The sequence below is a fragment of the Rattus norvegicus genome, chromosome 15 (assembly GCF_036323735.1).
Source record: "Rattus norvegicus strain BN/NHsdMcwi chromosome 15, GRCr8, whole genome shotgun sequence".
NCBI classification, from domain to species: domain Eukaryota; kingdom Metazoa; phylum Chordata; class Mammalia; order Rodentia; family Muridae; genus Rattus; species Rattus norvegicus.
This window is the reverse complement of record NC_086033.1, coordinates 33,747,718-33,775,391: the sequence shown is the minus strand read 5'-3', so window position 1 is coordinate 33,775,391 and position 27,674 is coordinate 33,747,718. Positions and strand designations below refer to the sequence as shown.

The 27,674-nt window shown below is 44.2% G+C and overlaps 2 protein-coding genes across 3 annotated transcripts; both read right to left on the bottom strand.

Annotated features, from left to right (window-relative positions):
- Positions 1-2,758: 2,758 nt before the first annotated feature.
- On the bottom strand, positions 2,759-5,817 carry Mcpt8 (mast cell protease 8). Of its 2 annotated transcripts, XM_039093840.2 has the most exons (6): positions 5,660-5,817; positions 4,344-4,494; positions 3,887-4,019; positions 3,410-3,664; positions 3,177-3,239; positions 2,759-2,998 (listed from the first exon to the last, which is right to left on the bottom strand). In XM_039093840.2, exons 1-6 carry the CDS (start codon positions 5,712-5,714, stop codon positions 2,846-2,848), a joined length of 810 nt encoding a protein of 269 aa, XP_038949768.1. In that variant the 5' UTR covers positions 5,715-5,817; the 3' UTR covers positions 2,759-2,845. The 2 variants fall into 2 exon arrangements, with proteins under 2 accessions (XP_038949768.1, NP_067609.2); NM_021598.3 differs by lacking the exon at positions 3,177-3,239 and having other exon boundaries at positions 2,761-2,998; positions 5,660-5,743.
- A 16,055-nt stretch (positions 5,818-21,872) lies between these two features.
- LOC134481973 (mast cell protease 1-like) lies at positions 21,873-27,177 on the bottom strand. Its single transcript, XM_063274807.1, has 5 exons — positions 27,123-27,177; positions 26,461-26,611; positions 25,808-25,943; positions 25,352-25,603; positions 21,873-24,951 (listed from the first exon to the last, which is right to left on the bottom strand). Exons 1-5 carry the CDS (start codon positions 27,175-27,177, stop codon positions 24,802-24,804), a joined length of 744 nt encoding a protein of 247 aa, XP_063130877.1. The 3' UTR covers positions 21,873-24,801.
- Between the last annotated feature and the right edge of the window lie 497 nt (positions 27,178-27,674).

Here is a 27,674-nt window from a genome sequence, read left to right as displayed (position 1 = left end):
GCACAGCTAGCTGTTCTATCAAGCTGAGGTCTGTCCTTCTCACTCCATGGAGTCCTATTTGTACCCTCCAAACATCACGTGACTTCCACGTGCCTTGCCTCAGCATGTATCTTTACTTAACACATTCTTGAATCAGTACAGCTCTAGTCCGAGGAAGCAGCAAGAAACTGCACCACACCACCAGAAGTTTCTTGGTGCGTTTCTCTCTATGGAGTCCTGACAAATGCAACACAACTATGTGATGTAAAGCAGAACAATACATGTGTGTGGTTAGTGGAGACTCCTTCATTGTACCTGCTCACATGCTTGCTTTAGCAGAACATCCTCTCTCCTGTGTCCTCTTCAGCAAAATGTTGCTTCACAAGTCTGTCTGAGCCTTTCACATTTGTGCCCTCTTTCACATGCTTGCCCCAGGAAAACACCGTCTAACTGACTTTCCAAAGAACCCTTACGTTTCCACTTCATTACTCCAGTACAATGGTCATCATCAAGAATGTGAACAGCCGATGCTGGTGTAGACGTAGGGAGAAGAGAACCCTTCACATTTACCTCAGAATGTAAATGAGGTGCAGCTACATTGGAAATCAATCCTGAGATTTCTCAAAAATCACCACTGGCACCGTCACTACCACCACCACCAAAACTCCCCAAAACCTAAATTAAAGTTACCACGTGTTCTGGCTAAGTCACTCCTGAGCACTTGTCCAAAGGACTGTTTGCTATGCCATAGATATCTGCACATCTGTGTTCATGGCTGCCGTATTTACCGAAACTAGGAACTAGACACACCCTCTAGCCCATTAACTGATGAATAGATAATAAAAATGTGCTACATATAAAAAAAGGAAAAATTTCAGCAGAATGGATGGAATGGCAATTTTGTTTTTTTCTGAGTGAGATATCCCAGGACTCCAAGCACAAAACCCTCACATTCTCTCATATGAGGATCCCAGCTATGTTAATGTATGGTTTGTGTGTCTAACAAGGAGTAACTGGAAACCAGAAAAGAGAAAAAGAAACAGTAGAGATTACATTCAAGGAGGAGGATTAGGAAAACATAGGTAGTAAGGAAAGGGAATACCAAAGAACAAAGATTTAGGCAGTAAGAGAGGCAAGGGGTTGAAAGCTGATGGTGTAGGCAGGAGGGGAGAATTAGCTGATATTAAAAAGTATAAAGGAACCAAATGAAAAGTCAGATGTGCCCACATATGCAATATCAGCTTCTGTGTTTTGATGATAACCAACTGCCCTGTAATCAGATTCAAAACCCACACCATGGTAGAGGGGACCAATGCCTGGTACTGTCAGCCTGGCTAGAAACATACAGGGAAGTAAACTTACATAGCAGCAAACTGCCTTCCAAATCCCCATGCTTTCCCCATAGACAAAAGTGGATCCCAGCCTTACTCAGAGACACCTCTCTTTCTGATTAATAGTGGGGTGAATGCACAGATCCCTGGGGACCAAGATGCAGAAATAAGTGGTGGTTGTGTGTCCATCCCTAAACAAGTCACTTAGCCCACACTTTCAAGGGCTCAGGGAACACTAATGTGGGAGCATGAGAAGTAGGCAAGAGCTGGAAGACAGGGTGAAGGGCTCAAACTCCATTCTCTAGACTGGATACAGTTATGACAATCATCAGTTCATGCCAACTGTAGTTCCTGGTCCTGGGCCACATAAGACTAATCCAATCAACAACCAGTCAAGGAAGGGGAGAGACTTGAGGAGTCCCACTCGTTATCTCTTGAATACTGCCTATTGATAGTTTCTGGGAGGGGAGGAGGAAGTCACTGTGTTTAGTTGAGTGTCCTCTGCTGAGCCAACCAGGCTCTAATGGAAAGATCCAAACTCAGTTACACAGCTGGTCATTGTTAACCTTAGTGGGTTACAAAACTCAGCACATAGACATGAACATGAGAGAGACATTTGTGAGGAAAGCCTAGGGTATACAGAGATGATAGGGAGCTGAGAGGGGTTGGGAATGTTTACGATGCAGGGAGGACATGTGAAAAATTGTGTGTGTGTGTGTGTGTGTGTGTGTGTGTGTGTGTGTGTGTGTATGTGTGTGTTTTAAAAGATATCAAGCCGCCTCCATGACTGGGTACACAAGGTGACTAAGACACTAGTTAGTCAGTGGATTGCTCGTGACTCTAAACTCACACCAGGGCTCTGAGCCAAGAAATATTATGAGAGGTGCTGGCCTGGCCCTGCTGCAGAACAATGAGTCTGCATACTGGAGTGGGCATTCAACAATTTGGTCCCTTTCTAAAGCTTCTGATTTGCATACTGGGATTGTCCTGTTTCATCACCTGAGTCCCTTTGGGCAAGGAGAAGAGAGGTGGCTACAGTTCTAAGATGAGGTGACAGTTTGGTAGAGAGGCCTTGCTGGAGCTGGACCAGGCGACCTTGGGGAAATCTCCAAGTACAGTAGATTTCCCAGGACCACAGACAGACCTTAGGGGAATGAAGAGAGTGGGAGGCAAAATCTTTTGATCCTTCTCATCCTCAGAAGTCTGTTAGGTGTGAAGAAGAATTTAGAAAGAAAGAAGGCATCCTTCTCAGACAAAGGTAGGACTTTCCAGGACTGACCGTCCTGGCCTTTATATGTGCTATTATGATGGGGTCAGTGCACAGGTTTGACGCACAAGCTTTATGAGAGTCTCTGAAGACAGAAACCATGAGACAAAAGAGGGTGAAGAAGAAGGTGGCGTATAAAAATGTTTTAAGCTCTGCACTCATGGAAGACAGCAGTACCATCTCTTTCCTGCAGACAGATTTCTTTATTAAGACTCAGATAGCCATACCCCAGGATGCTGGACATTGGCCCAGACACAGGTTTTGTGTTCTAGGATTGTTGAAGGACTTTCATTGTTTTCTGAATCCACGGTATAAAGCTGGAGATTCTGGTGAATACTCGAGGAAGTGTCCCAGTACACAAGCGATAACTGACAATGCCCTGGGCCACTCCATCGCACACAAAGGGACCCCCTGAGTCTCCCTGTAGACAGAAAAAGGGGAAGTCTTATTGAATAGCCTCCTATCACCTCTTTCCAGACCCATCTTCTCCATGTTCTTCTCTGTTTCCACTTAGGCCTAGTTTTCAGATGGGAAACACTAGTGCCCCCATTGACATCTGTTCTGAACAGGACAGAGTAGAGAGTCTGTGACTCACTAACTAGTGTGTCTCTGCTTGGCTGTGTCCTTCCTTCAGGCCAACTAGACTTAGCTCTTCCATTTTCCTATGGCAAAAGGACAAAAGATTGACTGAGGGAAAATGCCAGATCCCCATATGTTGTTCCCTGCATGTTCTTTAGACTAGCCATGGTTCCTCATCTGGAGAAGGCCTGGCTGTGTGTCTGCAGTATCGCTCTGCCCCTAGGCAAACATTTAAAAATGGTTATGTCCTTACCTTACCAGTAGCCTTCCCCTCGCTGGGGTTTCCCACACAAAGCTGGATGGAGTCGTTGTAGTCTTCGGACATGTCTTGGCACTTCTGGCCTTTCTGAACTTCTAGATTCACTTCTTGAAGTGTGTTAGACGAAGTACAATTGGCCAAGCGTCCCCAACCTGCCACTGTGCACACCTGCCCAGGTTTCACCCAGTCCTGGCTCCTAGGAAGGGCAATAGTCTTCACAACACCATTGAGTTGAGCTTTGCGTTCCAACTGGTCGGAAAGATGGAAGAACGCCACTTAAGGTCTGGTACTCTCAGCAAGCTTAAACCAGTCATGAGGTTGCCCATATCTTCCTCATTTTCAAAGCTCCCCCACTCGCACTGTAGCCCCATTCTATTACCGTAGGACCAATAGATCAGCCACTAAGAAGAGAAAATGGGACTGATACACTAATGATCTATGGGAGTAAACCAGAGATTGGCAAAACGGTACCTTCAGGAGCATGATGTCATTAAAATGTGAATCTCTGTCATAGTTCTCGTGAGGTTTGGCTTTTACAACAGAGATAACCTGGGTGTTTTCTTGTTTCTTGATATTGTGAGCACCTAAGGTTACTTTTATATTTCTGTGAAAAGAAGATGGGTTAAGTGCAAGGCAGGAGCAATGAAGCAGTCCTCGAAATGCAGGCTGAGGGCTCAGAGTAAGGCAGAGCTTGCCTGAGTCAAATAGCAAGAATTTATGGGGAACTTGTTGCATTGGTCTCCAATAACCACCCAGCCATTCAGACTCTTCACTGACACAATCGGGTCCTGAGTTTCACAATCACTTTAGGTCAAATAGGATAAAGTCTGGTTGATCTTCACCTTTGGCTCTACGTGTTTAGGGACAGCCAGGATCTGTTGTTATTTGGTCAGTCCCAGGCATCAAAGACCCACTTGCTTCTCCTTACCTTCCATTACAGTGAGCTGCTGTCATTACGATGTCTTTTGCCACCAGGAAACCGCCACAGTGATGGGGTTCTGAATTACTATCATAAAACTTTATGAATGCCATGTAGGGCCGGGAGTGGGGTTTGGACTCTGTACCCCATATGATCTCTCCTGAAAAAGAAAGCTTATTCTGAATCTTGGTGCTCGTTGAAACTGTGCAACAATCCTGGAGGCTAGGATAAGGGACATTTCATGCTTGGCGAGTCTGTGGACTTGACACAAGGGAAAAAAGATCCTGTTGTAAGGGCCATCACACAATGAGAAAGGGCGCTCGGATGCTGCGAGGGATGGTGCAGAGCCATATGCATGGCATCACTTTCCCCTGGTTTCCCATTTCTTCCTGTAGTCATGATAATGCTAAGACTTTCTCTTGATTCAAATCAAATCTCGTGTACACATTAAGGTCAAATTCTGCATACATTGTGCAGTAGATGTAGACACACTCCACACAGCTACAGTTGTTCCCGTCTCATGATTCACCTGGTGTCCTGCTCACTTAGTAAGCATGATGTTGAGATAGAAAACTCTGGCTGCTTTTCCTCTATTCCGATTCATGGTACATACTGAGAACTCCACTTAGAGACGGGATTGTTGTATAACCACTGAGCAGCTCTCAAGTGTGCTAAGTGAGAAACTGGGAGGAGGCCTCCTAATGTATCTGAACTTCAGCATATATTGGTCTTCCTAAGGCACTGAGATATCCTTCAGGATGAAGAAGGGAGCACATAGAAGACGGGTAGGGATCATAGAGAGGAGAGGAAATGGGTTGGAGGATCCTCTGTCTGCTTTTTTCCATCAAGCTGTAGAGAAGAAATGAAGCTACACTTTGTTGGCTCTGTTAGATTGTGGCTAAGTGTCATGGTGGACCTGTATGGTTCAGAAGAAGAGAGACAAGAACAGGGTGACCCTGGAAACCTGAGTAGAAGAATTCTTCTAATCTTAATCCAGGTGGCAGCCCCTGGGTAAAGCTGTTTGCTCTTAGTTTTGTACAGTTGGAGCTTCCAGGCCTCCTTTTCAACTGCAGCTTCCAGTGGGGTCCTATGATGTTTTCATAATCTCTCAATTTTAGGTGACTAAGGTCTCACTCACCAGGTGCCACTGCAAATAGCTCACTGTGCTTTTGGGGACCTATTTATCCACTGCTACAGCTTGGGCTCAGCTAACTTCTCAGAACCAAGTCAGGAGTAGATCTTAGATACAGCCCGACTGAGCACCACACAAGTGTCAGTGCAGGGAGCCGCATGCCACAACTCTAGGGGTGCAGATGGCTCCTTACCTCCTTCAGTGTTGACTGGTAGGATGGCCACCAGGAAGAACAGGAACAGGAACATCCTCTTCAGGGTCTGACCAGGTCTCAACTGGTCACTTCGTTACTTCTCACAACTTTTAAAACATCAGGTGAGGAAAGAGGCGCAGAGCCAGAGATCTCTTATTTCCTGTGTGATATTTAAGATACGGGCTCTTGCCACATCTCTGTGGTGAAGGCACAGGAAACACACTATTGTCAGTTGATGGTGAGCATGACCACGTTCCCCACAGGAATGCTGGGCACTGAGAAGGGCAGAAGAGCCTGTTGAGGCCTTCCGCACAAGGCAGAGGGCAAGTCGCCTCTCCTGCTCAGGGTATTGCTGGAGGATGCCTCTGTGTCTTGAGTCTGTGATCAGGTTAATTGTCTCCTTTAAAAACAACATACATAAACCCCATACTACTCTCTATGAGGTGTGTGTTGTTGTTGTTGTTGGCACAAGGACTTTTGGTTTCAGATTTAAGCCTTGTGACTCTAAACTCACACCAGGGCTCTGAGCCAAGAAATATATGAGAGGTACTGACCTGGACCTGCTGCAGAGGAATGAGTCTACATACTGGCCTGGGCATTCAACAATTTAGTCCCCTTCTGAAGTTTTTGATGTACATACTGGGACTGTCCTGTGTCATCTCCGGACTGCCTTTGGATAAGGTGAAGAGAGATGGCTACTGTTCTAAGATGAGGTAGAGAGGCCTTGCTGGAGCTGGACCAGGCAACCTGGGGGTAGGTATCAGAGAACAGTGGATTTCCCAAGCTCATAGACAGTCCTTAGAGGAAGGAAGAGAGTGGGAGGCAAAAGCTTTTCATCTTTCTCACCCTTAGTACCTGGTTAAATATGAAGAAGAATTTAGAAAGAAAGAGGGCATCCCAGACAAAGGCAAGACTTTCCAGGACTGACATGACTAGCCTTGATATGTGCTTTTATGATGGGGTTAGTGAACAGACATCATACAGTGACTTTCTGAGAATATCTGGCAAGAGAAACCACGAGATATGAAAGGATGAACAGAAGGTGGTGTACAAGAATGTTTTAAGCTCCACACCCATGAAAAGAAGCAACGTCATCCCTTACCTGCAAACAGATTTCTAAAGTAAGACTCAAATATTTGTAACACAGAATGCAAAACACTGGCCCAGACACAGCGTTGGCATTCAAGGATTGTTTAAGAAATTCCGTTGTTTTCTGAATACAAAGTATTAAAGCTGGAGGTTCTGGTGAATGTTAAGGAGGTGTCCAAGGATATTAGCTATAACTGACAATGTCCTAGACCACTCCATCACAAAAAAGGTCCCCAAGAGGACCCCTGTGGTTGAATTAGGGAAAAATTGTAAGAAGCTGATGAGGAGGGTGGCCTAGAAGTCTCAACTGACCTGGATGCCCAAGATCTCTCAGACACGGAACCACCAACCAGGCAGCATACACGAGCTGATATGAGGCCCTCAACACAGCAGAGGACTGCCTGTTGTGGCCTCACTGAGAGAAGATGAACCAAAACCTGAAGAGATTTGAGGCCTCAGAGAATGGGGAAATCTGGTAGGGTGGAGGTGGGGCTTGGAGACATCTTGGAGGAGGAAGTTGCAGGAGAGAGGTATGGCACGGAGCATTCACTGGGAGGACCGGGAGGGGGATGAAGACTGGACTGTAAAAACAGATTAAAGAATTAAAAAAAATGAAACCAAACCACAAAAACACCAAAAGATCCCCCCAGAGTCTCTGTGTTGACAGGAAAAAAGAGAAGTCTTAGTAAAAAGCTTCTTAAGCACCTCTTTACAGACCTATTTTATCCCTGTACTTCTCTGTTCCCACTGAGGTCTGGGTTGTCAGATGGGAAACACTAAGTGAGCGCATTGACCTCTGTTCTGGAAGTGTAGAGTTGAAACCTCAGTTTATCAGCCCTCCCTGTGGTCTAATCCATACGGTGCTGAAGGTCATACCACTTTACGTATCCAAATTCAAATGAATGAGGGAAGAGAACAAGGGCTTGAAACAGAATCCCAAAACATTGAAAAACCTATCTGGGAAATCTTCGATTTCTGATCCTGAAGAGCTAATGGAGGAGTCCCAAGTGCCCCTCCATTGAGGCAGTACCCACCGTAAAAGAAACCAGAGGAGAGATAACAGCATTCACTGAGGTCGGGGCCTCTGACCCTGTCACACTGGATCAGGAGCTGGGGAGCTTCACACGGGCAGCAGTGGTTCCCTAGATGAGCTCCACAGAGTCCTGGGAAAAGGACTGACTGTGCTAGTGTCGCTCCTTAACCCCCTCCCAGATATGAGGAAACCATGAATAGATTGTAGGCTAAGACAACGAAACTGTCTGATAAGCATAGACTGATACCGAGAACTGATAGACAATCAGACAAATGACAGACAGCATGACAGGATCATATGAGAAGCATCCCAGACTTAAGAGACCTTACCACAATTGTGTGCTCTTTTTAAACGGGGCCCTCATTGGGGACCATATCATGTTCCTAAGCCATCTCTCAGCAAGGAGGCAGCTGCTATTGAGCCTGCCCATGTGTGAGCAGGGTACATCCCTGTGAGTCCCGCTCTTGCCTGTGGCTTTTGGGTGACTCAGGAGAGGACTGTCCCATCGTCCATGTTGCATTCCTAATGAAAGTTGAAGATACTCACCAAGTTCATCCTACTCTCCTCCTTCTAATCCTCTGCCTGCCATCCCCCTTTCTTCTCCAGCAGTTTCAGTGTCTCTAAGGACTGACAAACCTTTTCCCGTTATTATGGGTATTTAGTTCTCCTTTGAAAGGTATGATTCTGAAGAGTCAATAGGTGCGGATCTCAGCTGTGTCCCACAAACTAGTCCCCCATACCATGGGCTTAGAACTGAAGTCCTCCATTCATCCCCCCACCACGTGGTCTTCCCCACAAGGCAATGAAAATACAACATGAAAGGAGTGTGATGGGGAAAGAGAGGCATGATAGTGCTATAAATAAAATACTCCTGCATGAAATTTCTTTATTTTCAGGGTTTTTTTTATTAACTTGAGTATTTCTTATGTACATTTCGAGTGTTATTCCCTTTCCCAGTTTCCGGGCCAACATCCCTTCCCCCCTCCCCTTCCTTATGGGTGTTCCCCTCCCCATGCTCCCCCCATTGCTGCCCTCCCCCCAACAGACTAGTTCACTGGGGGTTCAGTCTTGGCAGGACCAAGGCCTTCCCCTTCCACTGGTGCTCTTACTATGATATTCATTGCTACCTATGAGGTCAGAGTCCAGGGTCAGTCCATGTATAGTCTTTAGGTAGTGGCTTAGTCCCTGGAAGCTCTGGTTGCTTGGCACTGTTGTACATATTGGGTCTCGAGCCCCTTCAAGCTCTTCCAGTTCTTTCTCTGATTCCTTCAACGGGGGTCCTATTCTCAGTTCAGTGGTTTGCTGCTGGCATTCGCCTCTGTATTTGCTGTATTCTGGCTGTGTCTCTCAGGAGCGATCTACATCCGGCTCCAGTCAGTCTGCACTTCTTTGCTTCATCCATCTTGTCTAATTGGGTGGCTGTATATGTATGGGCCACATGTGGGGCAGGCTCTGAATGGGTGTTCCTTCTGTCTCTGTTTTAATCTTTGCCTCTCTATGCCCTGCCAAGGGTATTCTTGTTCCCCTTTTAAAGAAGGAGTGAAGCATTCACATTTTGATCATCCGTCTTGAGTTTCATTTGTTCTAGGCATCTAGGGTAATTCAAGCATTTTGGCTAATAGCCACTTATCAATGAGTGCATACCATGTATGTCTTTCTGTGATAGGGTTAGCTCACTCAGGATGATATTTTCCAGTTTGCCTACGAACTTCATAAAGTCATTGTTTTTGATAGCTGAGTAATATTCCATTGTGTAGATGTACCACATTTTCTGTATCCATTTGTCTGTTGAAGGGAATCTGGGTTCTTTCCAGCTTCTGGCTATTATAAATAAGGCTGCTATGAACATAGTGGAGCACGTGTCTTTTTTATATATTGGGGCATCTTTTGGGTATATGACCAAGAGAGGTATAGCTGGATCCTCAGGAAGTTCAATGTCCAATTTTCTGAGGAACCTCCAGACTGATTTCCAGAATGGTTGTACCAGTCTGCAACCCCACCAACAATGGAGGAGTGTTCCTCTTTCTCCGCATCCTTGCCAGCATTTGCTGTCACCTGAGTTTTTGATCTTAGCCATTCTCACTGGCGTGAGGTGAAATCTCAGGGCTGTTTTGATTTGCATTTCCCTTATGACAAAAGATGTTGAACATTTCTTTACGTGTTTCTCAGCCATTCGGCATTCCTCAGCTGTGAATTCTTTGTTTAGCTCTGAACCCCATTTTTTAATAGGGTTATTTGTCTCCCTGTGGTCTAACTTCTTGAGGTCTTTGTATATTTTGGATATAAGGCCTCTATCTGTTGTAGGATTGGTAAAGATCTTTTCCCAATCTGTTGGTTGCCGTTTTGTCCTAACCACAGTGTCCTTTGCCTTATAGAAGCTTTGCAGTTTTATGAGATCCCATTTGTCGATTCTTGATCTTAGAGCATAAGCCATTGGTGTTTTGTTCAGGAAATTTTTTCCAGTGCCCATGTGTTCCAAATGCTTCCCTAGTTTTTCTTCTATTAGTTTGAGTGTGTCTGGTTTGATGTGGAGGTCCTTGATCCACTTGGACTTAAGCTTTGTACAGGGTGATAAGCATGGATCAATCTGCATTCTTCTACATGTTGACCTCCAGTTGAAACAGCACCATTTGCTGAAAATGCTATCTTTTTTCCATCGGATGGTTTTGGCTCCTTTGTCAAAAATCAAGTGACCATAGGTGTGTGGGTTCATTTCTGGGTCTTCAATTCTATTCCATTAGTCTATCTGTCTGTCTCTGTACCAATAACATGCAGATTTTATCACTATTGCTCTGTAGTACTGCTTGAGTTCAGGGATAGTGATTCCCCCTGAAGTCCTATATTGTTGAGGATAGTTTTAGCTATCCTGGGTGTTTTGTTATTCCAGATGAATTTGCAAATTATTCTGTCTAACTCTTTGAAGAATTGGATTGGTATTTTGATGGGGATTGCATTGAATCTGTAGATCACTTTTGGTAAAATGGCCATTTTTACTATATTAATCCTGCCAATCCATGAGCATGGGAGATCTTTCCATCTTCTGAGGTCTTCTTCAATTTCTTTCTACAGTGTCTTGAAGTTCTTATTGTGCAGATCTTTTACTTGCTTGGTTAAAGTCACACCGAGGTACTTTATATTATTTGGGTATATTATGAAGGGTGTCGTTTCCCTAATTTCTTTCTGGGCTTGTTTCTCCTTTGTGTAGAGGAAAGCTACTGATTTATTTGAGTTAATTTTATACCCAGCCACTTTGCTGAACTTGTTTATCAGCTTTAGTAGTTCTCTGGTGGAACTTTTGGGATCACTTACATATACTATCATATCATCTGCAAATAGTGATATTTTGACTTCTTCTTTTCCGATCTGTATCCCCTTGATTCCTTTTGTTGTCTGATTGCTCTGGCTAGAACTTCAAGAACTATATTGAATAAGTAGGGAGAGAGTGGGCAGCCTTGTCTAGTCCCTGATTTTAGTGGGACTGCTTCAACTTTCTCTCCATTTAGTTTAATGTTAGCAACTGGTTTGCTGTATATGGCTTTTACTATGTTTAGGTATGGGCCTTGAATTCCTATTCTTGCTGAAAGAGCGTACCCCAAAACGGGGAGCCGCGCCTCTCGCTCCGATCGCAGGGTGGGGTGCCCCCAGGAATCACGAGGAGCCATTCTTGATGTAACAGCAAGAGGTAGCTTTATTAACGAGATCCCGGGTCTTAGCGGGATCCCGGGTTGACACGTATCTCACATAGGAGACAGAGGAATCGACCCCGAGCCTCCAGACTCGGGGGTTTATATAGGGGAGGTAAGGGGCATTCACGAGGTTGCACATGATTGGTCAATTCAAATGGTGCACAGTTACTTTCGGCGCGAAATTACATCAGCAAGGAGTACGTGCTCTCCAGCAGCTCGGCAGGCAGGTAGGGTGACTCATCTCACTCAGGGGGGTGAAGGAAGGGGAGGGGGTAGCTACGGATGGTCCGTGTCCTTGGGGCTGATAGCTGGTTTGGCAAGTCCTATCTCTAGCTCTCCCTCAGGCACGTCCCTCCCTGCACATCTGGACTCTGACAATGAGCAACCTTTATGAAACTCTAGTTCTGCACATTCGGGCTCTGACAATGAGTAACCTTTATGAAACTCTAGTTCTGCACTTGCCAGGACTTTTATCATGAAGGGGTGTTGAATTTTGTCAAATGCATTCTCAGCATCTAATGAAATGATCATGTGGTATTGTTCTTTCAGTTTGTTTATATAATGGATCACGTTGATGGTTTTCCATATATTAAACCATCCCTGCATGCCTGGGATGAAGCCTACTTAATCATGGTGGATGATTGTTGTGATGTGCTCTTGGATTCGGTTTGCCAGAATTTTATTGAGTATTTTTGCATCGATATTCATAAGGGAAATTGGTCTGAACTTCTCTTTCTTTGTTGGGTCTTTGTGTGGTTTAGCTATAAGAGTAATTGTGGATTCATAGAAGGAATTCGGTAGTGCTCCATCTGTTTCAATTTTGTGGAATAATTTAGATGATATTGGTATGAGGTCTTCTATGAAGGTCTGATAGAATTCTGCACTAAACCCGTCTGGACCTGGGCTCTTTTTGGTTGGGAGACCTTCAATGACTGCTTCTATTTCCTTAGGAGTCATGGGGTTGTTTAACTGGTTTATCTGTTCCTGATTTAACTTCGGTACCTGTTATCTGTCTAGGAAATTGTCCATTTCCTGCAGATTTTCAAGTTTTGTTGAATATAGGCTTTTATAGTAAGATCTGATGATTTTTTGAATTTCCTGTGAATCTGTAGTTATGTCTCCCTTTTCATTTCTGATTTTGTTAACTTGGACACACTCTCTGTGTCCTCTCGTTAGTCTGGCTAAGGGTTTATCTATCATGTTGATTTTCTCAAAGAACCAACTTTTGGTTCTGTTGATTCTTTCTATGGTCCTTTTTGTTTCTACTTGGTTGATTGCAGCTCTGAGTTTGATTATTTCCTGCCTTCTACTCCTCCTGGGTGTATTTGCTTCTTTTTGTTCTAGAGCTTTTAGGTGTGCTGTCAAGCTGCTGACATATGCTCTTTCCTGTTTCTTTCTGCAGGCACTCAGCGCTATGAGTTTTCCTCTTAGCACAGCTTTCATTGTGTCTCATAAGTTTTGGTATGTTGTACCTTCATTTTCATTAAATTCTAAAAAGTTTTTAATTTCTTTCTTTATTTCTTCCTTGACCAGGTTATCATTGAGTAGAGCATTGTTCAATTTCCACGTATATGTGGGCATTCTTCCCTTATTGTTATTGAAGACCAGTTTTAGGCCGAGGTGATCCCATAGCACACATGGGATTATTTCTATCTTTCTGTACCTGTTGAGGCCCGTTTTTTGACCAATTATATGGTCAATTTTGGAGAAAGTACCATGAGGAGCTGAGAAGAAGGTATATCCTTTTGCGTTGGGATACAATGTTCTATAAATATCCGTTAAGTCCATTTGGCTCATGACTTCTCTTAGTCTGTCTACGTCTCTGTTTAATTTCTGTTTCCATGATCTGTCCATTGATGAGAGTGGGGTGTTGAAATCTCCTACTATTTTTGTGTGAGGTGCAATGTGTGTTTTGAGCTTTAGTAAGGTTTCTTTTACGTATGTAGGTGCCCTTGTATTTGGGGCATAGATATTTAGGATTGAGAGTTCATCTTGGTGGATTTTTCCTTTGATGAATATGAAGTGTCCTTCCTTATCTTTTTTGATGACATTTAGTTGAAAATTGATTTTATTTGATATTAGAATGGCTACTCCAGCTTGCTTCTTCCGACTATTTGCTTGGAAAGTTGTTTTCCAGCTTTCACTCTGAGGTAGTGTCTGTCTTTGTCTCTGAGGTGTGTTTCCTGTAGGCAGCAGAATGCAGGGTCCTCGTTGCGTATCCAGTTTGATAATCTATGTCTTTTTATTGGGGAGTTGAGGCCATTGATGTTGAGAGATATTAAGGAATAGTGATTATTGCTTCCTGTTATATTCATATTTGGATGTGAGGTTATGTTTGTGTGCTTTTCTTCTCATTGTTTTGTTGCCAAGATGATTCGTTTCTTGCTTCTTCTAGGGTATAGCTTGCCTCCTTATGTTGGGCTTTACCATTTATTATCCTTTGTAGTGCTGGATTTGTAGAAAGATATTGTGTAAATTTGGTTTTGTCATGAAATATCTTGGTTTCTCCATCTATGTTAATTGATAGTTTTGCAGGATACAGTAACCTGGGCTGGCATTTGTGTTCTCTTAGGGTCTGTATGTCATCAGTCCAGGATCTTCTGGCCTTCATAGTTTCTGGCAAAAAGTCTGGTATAATTCTGATAGGTCTGCCTTTATATGTTCCTTGACCTTTTTCCCTTACTGATTTTAATATTCTTTCTTTATTTTGTGCGTTTGGTGTTTTGACTATTATGTGACGGGAGGTGTTTCTTTTCTGGTCCAATCTATTTGGAGTTCTGTAGGCTTCTTGTATGCCTATGGGTATCCCTTTTTTTAGGTTGGGGAAATTTTCTTCTATGATTTTATTGAAGATATTTACTGGTCCTTTGAGCTGGGAGTCTTCACTCTCTTCTATACCTATTATCCTTGGGTTTGATCTTCTCATTGAGTCCTGGATTTCCTGTATGTTTTGGACCAGTCGCTTTTTCCGCTTTACATTATCTTTGACAGTTGAGTCAATGATTTCTATGGAATCTTCTGCTCCTGAGATTCTCTCTTCCATCTTTTGTATTCTGTTGGTGAAGCTTGTATCTACAGCTCCTTGTCTCTTCTTTTGGTTTTCTATATCCAAGGTTGTTTCCATGTGTTCTTTCTTGATTGCTTCTATTTCCATTTTTAATTCCTTCAACTGTTTGATTGTGTTTTCCTGGAATTCTTTCAGGGATTTTTGCGATTCCTCTCTGTAGGCTTCTACTTGTTCTCTATGGGAGTACTTCACGTCTTTCTTGAAGTCCTCCAGCATCATGATCAAATATGATTTTGAAACTAGATCTTGCTTTTCTGGTGTGTTTTGATATTCCATGTTTGTTTTGATGGGAGAATTGGGCTCCGATGGTGCCATGTAGTCTTGGTTTCTGTTGCTTGGGTTCCTGCGCTTGCCTCTCACCATCAGATTATCTCTAGTGTTACTTTGTTTTGCTATCTCAGACAGTGGCTAGACTGTCCTATAAGCCTGTGTGTCAGGAGTGCTGTACACCTGTTTTCCTGTTTTCTTTCAGCCTGTTATGGGGACAGAGTGTTCTACTTTCGGGCGTGTAGTTTTTCCTCTCTACAGGTCTTCAGCTGTTCCTGTGGGCCTGTGTCTTGAGTTCACCAGGCAGGTCACTTGCAGCAGAAAAGTTGGTCTTACCTGTGGTCCCGAGGCTCATGTTTGCTCGAGGGGTGCTGCCCACGAGCTCTCTGCGGCGGCAGCAACCAGGAAGATCTGCGCCGCCGTTTCTGGGAGCTTCTGTGCACCAGGGTTCCAGATGGCGTTTGGTGTTTTCCTCTGAAATCAGTAATGTGTGCAGAGTGCAGTCTCTTCTGGTTTCCCAGGCATGTCTGCCTCTCTGAAGGTTTAGCTCTCCCTCCCACGGGATTTGGGTGCAGAGAACTCCTGCATGAAATTTCTAAAACAAACATTTTAGACTTAAACAATTGTCTCTTGAGAGGAAGAGGAGAAGATGTCTCTGGCAATCTTTTCACAAGTGCAGAGGCATTTACCAAAAGAGAAAGGGAGTAGAAAATGTGGTTTTAGTTTCTACTTGTTACTATGGCTATAGATTAGGTGGTCTTTCCGAGAAAAGTTGGATGCTTTTATCTTGGATTCACTTCTGCACATCACCATCTTCTGTACCGTCATCATGAAGGATTGTATTATTCCAATCATGCACACTCAGGTACACTACAAGAGGGAGTCATCCTGTGAGATTGTGTTTCTTCTTAGTCAACCTCCCGTCTAAATACACAGGGGGAATTTTCCCTCATCCATAGAGATGGATCAGTCAGATGCAACAACATTCCATAGGAACAGAAAATTGGACATGTGACATATTACTGACCATGGATACTTCTCTAAAGACAATGCTCTTAGAACTTTTTCCTACTTTGTGACAAAACTCTGCCTTCCCAAGGTGTCTACAGTAGGTCCTACCTCCTGCACTCCAATCCCAATGAGCAGGATACCCTCAGTGTGACATGATTGGGTTCGCTGCAGTAGACGTTACTGCCCCTAACGATGCATGTCCATGTGTTCCTCAGATTAAGAATTGCAAAGGATGTGTCATTTGCAGCAACAACAAAACAATAAAAACACACCAAGAGCAACTTTGGCAGAAGTCACCAGCCAGTTGAGTTTACAGTAATCCACTGTAGTTCTCCAATATGCAATAGATATCCTAAAAGGAGGTGTACCAGAAATCACCATGTCTGTATTGTTCAATAATGCATTATTTGCACTTACTCTTGGAGAACTCCATATATAAGAAGTCCCTGGTTTACTTTTTGGTAAAAGAGGCAGTTGTGAATTTTACTACCAGTTTTTATCATAATGTCGCTTCCTGTATCTGGCAACCACCATGTGGACGATGGCAATTGATAACTATGTCTCGCCTACTTCTTCATTCATGAGTTGCAAAATGAGAATCTTCATTTGGGACCCTGTGTGTGGACCATCCCAAGGCCTGTCCTCTAACCGGGGCTGCACAGAAGAATTTGGGGCCTTTACAAAATAATATCAGATCAGATCCAATGCTCAGTAATAAAAGTACATTAATTTATTTATTTCTCTAATTCTTATTGCAGTGCTCAGACAGACCATTGTAGCTCTGGGGAAGCAAAGGAAGGAAATACAGGACAAAGTTGGAGCCCGAAGTTTCCTCAGGGGCACCCAGTCTCCATCGTACAAAGAGGTCTGAGTTGTCTGGTCCAAGCCTGGGAACCAGCTGAGGCTCCATATGATCGTCAATACCTCTTTTTACCAGACCTAGAGTTTTTCTGCAAAGCTCCATGATCCCAGAATGTCAAGTACACTTATGTGGTTCATGGAGATGGATAGTCTTGGAGTCTGAAGAAGTGCTTGTGTGTGTTACTAATCTATACTCATTATACCTCTTACCTTGAAAGTTTATAACAATACATTGTTTTTATCTGTAAACAAAAAGTTTTCAATTTTATTTTGAACAAAAAATTATGTCTAAAACCATCACCTTCTTTGACCATGTTTCTGAGTACTCAGACCCAGAGAGCAATGTCTTTACACTCTTATGATCTATGCCTATAACTACGTGGTCACACAAAGCCTCATCTTGCATGGCAGATACTCAAGATCTTTTATTCTATGATATCCTGAAAGTCCATTGAGTACCCCCTAAATGTGAATTACAACATCAAAGGGACTATTAAGATAACTACATCAGGACATTCATGTACAGCAGCTGTTCTTAACGTAAGGGTCATGACCTCTTTAGGGATTAAATATCATATCCTGCATATTAGATATTTTATATTAAATTTATCAATGTAGCAACATTAAAGTTATAAAGTATCAATAAATCATTTTTATGGCTGGGGTCACCACGACTGAGATACTGTATTAAAGTTTTACACTGTTAGGAAGGTTGAGAACCACTGAATTGATTAAAGACTTGGTCATGACTTAAATGCTGTGTATTCAAGACAGACTCCCAACTCTTCCATTTCTCAAATGGGGGAGGGAGAGGGAGGGAGAGTGAAGGAGGGAAGGAGATAGAGGGGGAGAGAGAGAGGGGTGGGAGGAGAGAGAGAACACTTCCTTCTTCCATGTCCCCTGGCTGCCACCAGAAAGGATGGTCCAGATTTATGGTGGATCTTTCTAGTTCAACAGCTATGGATTGAAGATGTTTCTTCACATTTCAAAGGGTTTAGGTCAGAAAAGAGTTCTTCCAACCTCTTGGGTTTAAGTTAATCCCAGATGTAATCAAGTTGGTAACCACAAGCAGTCATCACAATGATTAACTCCAAATCACCAATTACACACCAGTGCTGCATTAATGAAAGAAAAAGAAGCATTTCCCCTGGAGCCATTTAACTAAGAATTAGTCACAGTTAAATTCTCTACTTCACACTACCATATGCTCTATCCTCTGTGTGTGTTGTATGAGTCTGGTTGTGCCTGTGGAAGGCTGCCTTACAAATCTGTCCATGCCTGTTATCTGTGCCAGTATGTCTTGTCTGTGTGTCTGTCCTTCACAAATGCCTTTACCCTGTGTGTACTGAACAACACAGAAAGCATCACAGGGGAAGGAATGGGATGCTTTACAGCCATCTTTAACAGAAATGTCCAAGGTATTAAATCACTGATCCCCACTGACTCAGACAACAACTATCACGGTTTATCAACCAATATACACAAATGTTCCCTCCCTTTATGGTGGGTATTCACTTGAGAAGATCCCTTTCAACCCGTGTGATTGTTGCTTTCAACAAATGACACAGGTTGAACACATGCCTGGGCCTGGGGCTGGGTGAGGAAGTAATAGCTTGGATTCTGGGAAATAGGGTTGTTTCTTACATTGTTCTCTGGAAGGCAGGTTAAACCAGCAGTGAGAGCTCACAATAGGACAACAGTCTTAAGTCTCAGTGACTTCAGGCTGTATCATTAACTTAGCTGTAAAGTCTACTTAAGGTTCTAGTCTCTTAGAATGAAACAGATTTTTATCATTACAGTACAACAGATGTGACCAAAACATGCACGGGAGCTTTCAAAAATTGGTGAGAGAGAGAAAGAGAGAGAGAGAGAGAGAGGGGGAGGGAGGGAGGGAGAGAGAGAGAGAGAGAGAGAGAGAGAGAGAGAGAGAGAGAGAGAGAGAGAAACAGAGAAACCAGAGAAACAGAGAAACAAAGAAACAAAGAAACGGAGAAATGAGAAACGGAGAAACAGAGAAACAGAGAAACAGAGAAACAAACAGAGAAACAGAGAAACAGAGAAACAAACAGAGAAACAGAGAAACAGAGAAACAGAGAAACGGAGAAACAGAGAAACAGAGAAACGGAGAAACAGAGAAACGGAGAAACAGAGAAACAGAGAAACAGAAACTGAAACAGAGAAACACAGAAACAAACAGAGAAACAGAAGCATTAACATAAGGATTGAGTATGATATCTTCCTTAAGCAGGATGCACAGAATTTGCCTTCTGGGAAAACTCTTGTCTTTGTTATGTTCCTTTTTTCTGTCTGTTTCAGTCATTGTCCTTCTGTCTCTGCCTGCTCCTTCATATCATCCCCGCCCCCCTCACAGCCTCCTCCAAATCAGCTGGGAATGAGGTTGCTGTGCCCAGGGAGAAGAAAGCAGCTGAGAGGAGACACACACTGCAGTCTAGAATCTGGGTCTTAGTGAGGTTTATTGATATTTAGGAACATTCTGTGGCCTGGAAGATCATCTGGAAGCCCGGGGCTCTGGCAAGGCTTCACCACGAAGCAGACAGGCCAATCACATGGCACAGAAAACCTGCACTGTTCCAGCTCCAGATTTCCTCATAGGCTGGCCATGAGCTCCAGAGTTAATAATTCTCCCTCAAGATGTTTTTGATCCAGGCCAATAATGAGAGATTCTGGTGAAGACAGCAGGGGGTTTTGCATTCTGATGTACATAGGATGCAATGCCTTGGGCTATCACAACACACAGGAAAGGTCCTCCAGGGTCTCCCTGTTGGAGGTGGGGAAGAGAGGAAATTAATGAGTGGATAAGAGGGAGCCTCTCCCTCTTCTACGTACCCATTTCAGCTCGCAATTAGATCTAGGGCTTGATGCCACATCTTTGTTTGGGGATGGGGGCAGTCACCTTACCTTCCTCATTGGCAGAAGGACTGGAGGAGCTGAGGTGGATTGCAATCCCATTGGAAAAATAACATAGGCTGGTCTGACCACCCAGTTCTCCCAGATCCTATGCCACCAACCAAAGTACCTGGAGGGACTCATGGCTCCAGATACATATGTAGCAGAGGATGGCCTTGCCAGCCATCAATGGAAAGAGAGGGCCTTAGTCCCGAGAGGCTTCATGCCCCGGTGTAGGGGGATGCTGGAGCAGTGTGGCAGGAGAGTGAGGTAGGTGGGCGAGCACACTCCATATAGGCAAAGTGGAGTGGTGAGGGTGGTTGTGGGTTGGGAGCTGGCAGAGGGGTACCTGGGTAGTGGGATATCATGGAATGGGAGGCTGTTGGAGGGGTAACTGAGAAGTAGGATATCATTTGAGATGTAAAGAAATGAAAATCAAAACTCAGGTGACAGCAGATGCTGGCGAGGATGCGGAGAAAGAGGAACATTCCTCCATTGTTGGTGGGATTGCAGACTGGTACAACCATTCTGGAAATCAGTGTGGAGGTTCCTCAGAAAACTGGACATTGAACTGCCTGAGGATCCAGCTATACTTCTCTTGGGCATATACCCAAAAGATGCCCCAACATATAAAAAAGACAAGTGCTCCACTATGTTCATAGCAGCCTTATTTATAATAGCCAAAAGCTGGAAAGAACCCAGATGCCCTTCAACAGAGGAATGGATACAGAAAATGTGGTACATCTGCACAATGGAATATTACTCAGCTATCAAAAAAATGACTTTATGAAATTCGTTGGCAAATGGTTGGAACTGGAAAGTAACATCCTGCGTGACGCAATCACAGAAAAACACACATGGTATGCACTCATTGATAAGTGGCTATTAGCCCAAATGCTTGAATTACCCTAGATGCCTAGAAAGAATGAAACTCAAGACAGATGATCAAAATGTGAATGCTTCACTCCTTCTATAAAAGGGGAACAAGAATACCCTTGGCAGGGAATAGAGAGGCAAAGATTAAAACAGACACAGAAGGAACACCCATCCAGAGCCTGCCCCACATGTGACCCATACATATACAGCCATCCAATTAGACAAGATGGATGAAGCAAAGAAGTGCAGGGCAACAGGAGCCGGATGTAGATTGCTCCTGACAGACACAGCCAGAATAGAGCAAATAGAGGCAAATGCTAGCAGCAAACCACTGAACTGAGAATAAGACCCCCGTTGAAGGAATCAGAGAAAGAACTGGAAGAGCTTGAAGGGGCTCGAGACCCCATATGTACAACAATGCCAAGCAACCAGAGCTTCAAGGGACTAAGCCACTACCTAAAGACTATACATGGACTGACCCTGGACTCTGACCTCATAGGTAGCAATGAATATCCTAGTAAGAGCACCAGTGGAAGGGGAAGCCCTGGGTCCTGCTAAGACTGAACCCCCAGTGAACGTGATTGTTGGGGGGAGGGCGGTAATGGGGGGAGGATGGGGAGGGGAACACCCACAAAGTAGGGGAGGGGGAGGGATTAGGGGGATGTTTGCCTGGAAAGCGGGAAGGGGAATAACACTCTAAATGTAAATAAGAAATACTCTAGTTAATAAAAAAAAAGAAAGAAATGGAATGAATAGTTTAATAAAAATGGAAAGAAGAAAGAAAATGGGGGGGGTAGGTCATAGAGAACTAGGATGCCAGCGCCATAACTTCATGGCTCAGGTCCTCCAGCCTTGGGTTATGTTTCTTGGTTTGGCTCTATATGAGGGAGGAGATAAAGTTCACTTCCCAGCAGGACATCAACCTCATAAACACTGACCCCATGATTTGCCTGCATTCTCTTTTTCTGCTATAGTTTCCCAGAATTCTGCTGTCTCTGCTACCTCTCTTGTCTACTTTATATGTTGTGTACTGGAGAGTTCAAATATGCTGTGAAGGTCATGAAGCCTGGAGTGGAATTAGTTACAAAAGAATGGGGGTCGGGAGGAGATCCTGCCTTTATTTAAAGCCAGTGACTGATGAAACCTGCCAATGGTGTTGTGTCAAGGAAGGCATATTAGGTCCCCATCTCAGGGTTACAGTTGGAGGACAAGTTCATTAGAAAGACATTGCGGCAGGACTGTGAAGGATGAGTCGCACTGCATCAGCAGACAGGAAGTGGGACTCTAACACAAACTTGACAACCAGCCTACAGCAAACAACTTCCTCCCACGATGCTGCAACTCTTAGGGTTCTACAACCTTCCAAATGTAGTAACAGTAGGTGCAGACCCAGTGTTCAAAGACAGAGCCATAACAAACTGTTCAAAACGTTTATCAATTCACAGCATGATATTTTTTACAGTATGTGCTCGAAATATCAATCATCTACAACATTGTAAGGCTGTTGGGAAAGCCGAGCTATCACATTGTAGAGTGCATGCAGCTGTGTCAGGGGGAGCTGCCACCCAGGAGGGGTTAATTTCCTCTCTTCCTCCCCCTTTCCCTCTCTTTCCTTCTTTTAGTCCTCTTTCCCTTCTACCCTGCTCCCTCCCCTTTCATTTTTTATTAGAGACATGCTTTCATGTAGTCCAGGTTAGCCTTGAACCCCATATGTAGACTAGGCTATGTCTTGAATCCTGCTCCTCCTCCCTGTGCCTCCCAAGAGAAAGGGTTAGAGGTATTTATTATTGTGTCTTGTTTAGATACAGTTAATGTTGTGATACTAGAAGTAATTTATGTTCAGCTATATTCTGTGCACAAATGTGACTCCAAGCTAACATTTAGTAGCTTTGCATTATACTATGAAAACTTGGCATAGTGGTGTGTAACTTTCATTTTTTTCAAGGCTTACTTTTAATGATGTTTCTTAAACACTTTATCCTCCTTTATAGCTTAACACCCACTAGAGGTAATTGGAAAAAAAAAGAATACGGGGAAAGTGGACCTGGTTAGACATACTTCTTTGGAGCAAATCCCATCTTGACTGTTAGAAAATCAGCAGTTCAGTTCACAGGTCAGCCATGGCAGTTAATGCTCACAAACACATTACAGATACACCAGCTCTCCAGTTAGGTAGTGTAAGGAGAGCAGCAGAGGTGGCATGACCTAACAGGAACAGCCAGGCCTCAGTTGAATTGGCATGAGTCAGCAGGAGGGACCAGGACCAACAGGAACTCTAGGAAAAGTTCTCAGCTATGCCCCTCTCAGGAAAGAGAAGATCAGCTAAGACTTGAGACCAACAACCACTCCACAACTAGCTCTACAGGCAACCCAAGCTTGCCAAGACAAGCTTCCAGCTCCCTTCACTCCCTTAGGTCCTTTGTATACTCCCTCCAAGCATCATGTGTCCTCCACAGATCTTGCCTCACCACGAGTCTTGCCTCAGCATGTGAGTCTAACTTAAGGAACGTCCACATGATTCTGTCGCAGCTGACATCATTCTGTCCATCAGCCTGGGTGTGCAGATGCAGCAAGAAGACACAGCACTCCAGAAGGTTTTTGGTATGTTTCTCTCTGTTGAGTCCTGACAAATGCAAATCAACTATATAATGTACAGCAGACCAATACACGCATGTCATTAGCGAAAATTCCTTCATCGCATGTCCTTTCAGGTGCTTGCTTTAGCAGAACATCCTTTCACCTGCTCTGCTTCAGAAAAAAATGTTCCTTCACATGTTTGGCCCAATAAAACACCATCCAACAAAACTGACTTTCCAAAGAACACATAAGTTTCCACTTCAGTGGTGCAAACTGCAAGCCTCAATGGAGGCTGACATAAGAGGATGGTCCTTGTTCCAGGTCTCCAAGCAAATTCTTATATAAAATAAATCAATACGAAGCAAAATTCAAAACAGGTTTTTGTTTAAAAGTGACACAATGTTACATCCCTTCCTTCCTCAAAATGTTTCTATAGCTACTAAAAGTTTTCATTTGCAAAATAACTGATAAGGAACATCCCTTGGATGGCAGGAGAACAGATGCGGTCAGAGGGTGACACCTACTGCAGGATAGTAATGACCCTGGATTTTAATTGTAAAATATCCTTTTAGATTTCTTTAGTGCTTCCTTCCTCCTGAGTTAGAATAGAGTTTATAGTGAGTCCTGAACTTTGATAATTCTCTTTACAACTCTACTGTAAAATGCTGAGGCTGGAAACACAGAAGGGAGGCCAGCAGGTCAGGAGAAGGGTCAAGGTGCTGAGCTTCTATTCTGAGGCTGGTACTGGCAATGATTTTTCATATTACAGGAGTCAGAAAGCCATGCCCATCATATTAATCCTCCATGGGGTGGGGGTAGCAAACCTCATGTGTGGTCTCTTCCTCTTCATATTTCACAGAACCCTGTAGTTAAACCATTCTTTCCGTTGACTAAGGACAATGGGGACTTTGACTTGTAAGAGGACAATAGGCCACTTAGAAGTTCACTCAGCTTGGGCATTCTTCTGAAAGGCTGGATCTTTGGGGAAGATGGCAGTTGAATGGAGGTGGTTCAGAAGCAGAGTCACTATGGTAAGTACTAGTGGCATGTTAAGTACTTCAGTGTCTCTTCCCAACACAAGCTAGTTCTACCCTGTGTTGGCTCCTGAAACTGCTGGTGCTCTCCTGCTGTGGCTGCTACAGCCACAGTAATGGTCCAAGGACTTCTGAGGGCAGGCTGTCCTCTAGCTGAAGGTGCAATATTGAAAGGAGGAGGATGGCAAGGTAGGTGGTGAGGACACAAGGATCAATAGCCATGTTTGACCTAGACATGGAATCTACGATGATGTGTGGAAAGATGCAGTGGCTAAGGCATGGGGTTTGTGTCGAGAAGAGCTGAGAGACAAGAGGGAGACCATGAGAAGACAGAAGAGTGGAGGAGAAGAACAGAACAGTGTACATTATTCTGGATGTGAAATCTTTCTTTACACAGCCATGCATGTTAGATAATATTCATTAATCCACTGTGGTACACCTGTGCCTGAAAGTCAATGATTCTAGATGGTTAGCATAGAAAGATAGTAACTCAAATCATTTCTTCATTGTGTTTAGAGAGGGGAAGAGTGATTAGAATCCAGAGTTGAGTCACACAGCTGTTGAAAGTTATGTTTTTGTTGAGGTGCTTTACCATCACAGATTTGTGTATCTTTGAGATTGTCTTTGAGACAGCTGGGGACAGTCTAGGGACTGTTTGAGACAGGCTATGTTGAACCCAAAGTGTACCAGATGAGCTCAGGCTTGGAGAGTCTGACTCATGCAGATCAGGCTTTTCAGCTACTTGCACTTAGGACTATATTAATCCAGGACACATATGGGGAGATTCGGGTGAAGACTGCAGGGGGCTTTGCATCTTCTCGTCCATGAGATACAATACCATGGGCCACACCAGCACACAGTAGTGGCCCCCCCCCCGAGTCTCCCTAATAAGTAAGAAAATCAAGGTATGAGCAAATATTGGATTCCCATATACAAGCTCAAAGATAGGTAATCCGGGAATGAGGTAAAAGATCCTGGCTGGCTATGGGTCATAGTTAGGAATTTAATGCCTGATTCCCCTCCCTCTGTCCTTGCCCCAGTGCTAACATGTCTCCCTTTACTTCTTTCATGTCTAGTGTCTAGCCATGTGGGAAGGATATAGGAAGGGTTTGGGCAGAGGGAGATGAGATGGACAGGGACAATGTCAGTTTCCAGAGCCTTAGGGATTGGAGCTAAGGACACAGGCATTAGTCACTGTCATGGGGAGCTGTTTGGCACATTTCCTTCACTGACACTGTCTCCTGATGTGGGGAGGAAGAGCAGGTGTGTACTCACCTCCTATGGTGATCTCATCCTTCCAGGACTGCCCACACACATCTGGAAATTATAGTCATACTCACTAAAGATTTTACAGGCCTCTACATCCATGATTCTCAATTCAACTTCTCTCAGTGTATATGTATATGAGGTAGGATCTGTCACTCCAGTTTGCCCCCATCCAGCTGCCTGGCACATGGTCCCAGGGTCTATAAAGTCAGAAGGACTGGGCAGAGGAACTACACGCACAGCAAGACACAACTCAACTTCTTTTTCAAGCTGTTGAGTAAAGGAGAGAAGGGATGGCAAATCAGAGAAGGATGCTTAGACGTGAGTCCTATCACAGCAGGTTCATAATGACATAGAATTCAGGAGTGGGTTCTGAGGGAAAGGAATGGACAAGAGAGAATTCAATGGACTAGGCCAGGGGGAGAATTAAAGAGGGGAGACCTAAATAAAGGAAGGCCAAATAAATGAGGGCACCTTCAGTAACATGATGTCATGAATATTGGAAAAGAAGTTGTAATTTTTGTGAATGATTTGCTTTTCGACTTTTATCTTCTGCTGTGTGGATTCTCGCTTGCTCACGTCATGGGTTCCAAGGGTGACTGTGATTTCTCTGTAGATAGAGAAAGAAGCAATGAAAAGTCGTATGAGGAGAACTCCTTCCAAGGAGAGGGGCACCAGGTTCTTTCTTCTCTATCCCTGGGCACAGCCCATAGATTAACTTGAGATGGGGAACCCAGGACCAGTGCCACAGGGCTCAGGGAAACACAGAATTAAGAACTCTTCCACACCCCATACCCAGGACTTGCATTCAACTGAACCCCATGGTTTTGCACATGGATGAAAGGCACTCTATATTGAATTACATGCCAGGTCTTGTATCATTTCTGCTACCACTAGGACAAGACGAGAGCTGTGATTTTACTACTGACCAGAGCCCTGCTTAAAGCTCAGACCTGTGAGAATGGATAGGTCACATGAATGATCCAGTGAGTGGCCCTGTGCTTTGTTTTCTGCTCTGTGTAACGAGAGCCCAACTGAAGTTGAAAAGGGCTCAGAGACTTCCCCAAGGCTCTGCTGCTCTGTGACCATGGCTCATGCATGTCTTCACAGGAAGAGAAGCCTCTTACCTTCCATTACAGTGTGCAGCAGTCAGCACAAATTGACGGCTTATGAGAAACCCACCACAGAAGGTGACATAACCTTTCTCAGTGGTGATCTTCAGATGGGCCATGTAAGGGCGGGAGTGTGGTCTAGACTCCACACCACCAACAATCTCCTCTGGAACAAGCAACACCCAGTCCCCAGTCACAAGCTTGCAGGATCCCCCAACACAGTACTGACAGAGAAATATGGGGCTAAAGCTGAGCGACTGCTCCAAGCCCACCCCACCTCACATGGGGCTCAGGCCCCTCCACAGGTCCTTTGGTCTTTTCTCTCCTGTTGATCTTTCCTCCCCACACCTCTCTGTCCACCATCATCCTTCATTTCAAAATACAATGACCATTAGTGTTTCTGATGTTCTATTTCCTTTAGGCATATCTTTCCACACTCATCCTGTCTTCCTCAATATTAAGGGAAGGCCAGAGAGGAGGTGCCCATCAGAGCAGAGCATTTTGATGAAATGGTGTGATGGGGAAGTAGATTTTCATTCTTCCTTGACCTAGAGATTTCCCCTAGACTATGTCACTTTAGGATCCTGCCTCATGTTAGGGTCTCTGTTCCTCCAACTAAGAGATTAAGGTTGGTTACTGAAAACTAAGAAGTTAGGAAGGATGAAGACCAAACTCACCAGCTCCAGCTCCAGAAGGCAAGACAAGAGCCATCAGGAAGAGCAGGGCCTGCATTGTGCCAGCGGTGCAGCCTGGGGTGAGCTTCTGGTGTGTTCCTGTCCTGGTTCCTGCTTTTATATCTTCAAAGTAGGAGAAAGTAAGCGCTGGAAACCACAGGTCTGGCTTGGACAAACTCTGTTTTCCTTATCAGAAATTCTCACGAGTCTGTTCTTTGGTGGCATTGCATCTGTGGCTAGATCTTGAAACTCCTGGATCCCATGATAAGGTGGCAACTGCACCCTTCAAAGAAGCTCCCAGGAGACAGGACAGCAACACAAATGGAGGGGGACCTCAACTGGGGATCATGGAACTGTTCTTGTAAGCATCCAGGTATTCAGACCATTGCTGCTGTGCTCGCTTCAGCAGCACATATACTAAAAATTTGGAACAATACAGAGAGACTTATGCTGCATATGTGTAAAATCTCACCTCTGTCACTGTCACACAAGCACCCGTATCTGTAGTGTATGAACACACTGGGGAGAGGAGGACATTTTATTTACAAGAACTGG

Bases quoted from the DNA above. Each gene is read 5' to 3' on its own strand.
- LOC134481973 (XM_063274807.1), bottom strand. From the start codon at position 27,177: ATGCAGGCCCTGCTCTTCCTGATGGCTCTTGTCTTGCCTTCTGGAGCT. The intron at 25,604-25,807 runs GTGCCCTCATTT...TTTACTCAACAG, and splicing joins ATGACATCATGTTACTGAAG to CTTGAAAAAGAAGTTGAGTT. The intron at 24,952-25,351 runs CCATAGGAGGTG...CTTACTTATTAG, and splicing joins GTCCTGGAAGGATGAGATCA to GGAGACTCGGGGGGGGGGCC.
- Mcpt8 (XM_039093840.2), bottom strand. From the start codon at position 5,714: ATGTTCCTGTTCCTGTTCTTCCTGGTGGCCATCCTACCAGTCAACACT. The intron at 3,665-3,886 runs GTACCGTTTTGC...CTTTCCGACCAG, and splicing joins ATGACATCATGCTCCTGAAG to TTGGAACGCAAAGCTCAACT. The intron at 2,999-3,176 runs GTTAGTGAGTCA...TTCTGTCTACAG, and splicing joins AGCCAAGCAGAGACACACTA to GGAGACTCAGGGGGTCCCTT.